At 37.9% G+C, this 1344-nt stretch overlaps 1 protein-coding gene across 1 annotated transcript; it reads left to right on the forward strand.

Annotated features, from left to right (window-relative positions):
* Window positions 1–288: 288 nt before the first annotated feature.
* Window positions 289–1116, forward strand: LOC120079117. The gene has a single exon (XM_039033299.1). It carries the CDS (start codon window positions 289–291, stop codon window positions 1114–1116), a length of 828 nt encoding a protein of 275 aa, XP_038889227.1.
* The last annotated feature ends 228 nt before the right edge of the window (window positions 1117–1344 follow it).

Consider the following 1344-nt stretch of genomic DNA (forward strand, 5'->3'; position numbering starts at 1 on the left):
TAAAATAAGTGAAGACAAATACTTAGATACAATATAGTGTAAACGACCCCACAACCTAATTGACATCATTATCATTACATTTACAAAAGTCTTAGTAAAAGAAAACAGACATGAAGCGCGTGAAATTCCCAACTGCCTAGAAATTTCATTCGAATTCAAGATGGAGTAAAAAAATACCTTATAAAACCAAACCCCTAATTTCTGAAATATATATATATATATAAGATCGTTGTTTGGTTTTTGCACTACAACCCAATATCAAACATTGTTACAGATTTGTATTTGTTAATGTCGATTAGGCCGGAGATTATTCTTCGTAATCATCCAAGCCATCCATGGCATGTACTAGAGTTGAAAAACTATATGGAGCCATACACTTGTGATGGGTGCAAGGAAAAAGGTTTCGGCCCACGATACCGATGTGAAAAATGTGATTTTGATCTTCACCAAGCTTGCACTTACAACCGAATTGCCTCGGTTTCTCATGACTACTTCCCGGGGTCGAAGTTCAGGTTCCTTAGAAACCCACCAAAACCGTGCCACCCAGAATGTATAATAAGGTGTGACGCTTGTAGAAAGACCATTAAAGGCTTCGTTTTCCATTGCGAGGAAGATAACTTGGATCTTCACCCATGTTGTCGAAACCTCAAAAGGAGTTACGAAATCGAAGACGTGAAGTTCAACCTCCACAAGAAGGTGAGAGGGAAGTGCATGTGGTGTAATAGGAAGAGCCTTAAAGATGGTGGTAACGACAATGGTTGGTCTTACATGTCTGAGTGTGGGAACTACCATGTTCATGTCGCTTGTATTACTGAAATGGCTTTGGAAGAATGGTACAACTACAACAACAACAACAAACAGCAGAGAGGTGGAACAAGCAGCAGCAGTGGCGGTAGCATGAGAGCGATGAAGAGTACTACTACTACTACTACTGCACCACAATCTTTGGCTGTGAAGTTGAAAGTGCAAGAAATTCAAGCTCGAAGGCGCGGGGATGGAGGAGGGAAGGACAAGTTTTGGAGAATCCTAAAGTTCATCATCAAGACTGTTGTTAGTATCGTTATTGGAGATCCGACCATGATTGTTGCCTCTTTCTTTGTCCAGCTACTTCCTTGAACAATACTTGCATTGCATTTTTCTTGCCTCATATGTCTGTTTTCGGTATTTACTCTTTTTTATTGTGTGTTTGTGTGAAGGTTAATATTGCTACTTCAACTTTTATTTCTTCGTTTTACTATCTTTCATTGGACGTGTTAATTATTAATAAAAAGTATCTATATTTTTACTATTTCATTAAAATTGTTACAAGAAGGAGTTGATATTATGACTTAAGATCAATTAAAA

This window comes from Benincasa hispida, chromosome 6 (genome assembly GCF_009727055.1).
Source record: "Benincasa hispida cultivar B227 chromosome 6, ASM972705v1, whole genome shotgun sequence".
NCBI lineage: Eukaryota > Viridiplantae > Streptophyta > Magnoliopsida > Cucurbitales > Cucurbitaceae > Benincasa > Benincasa hispida.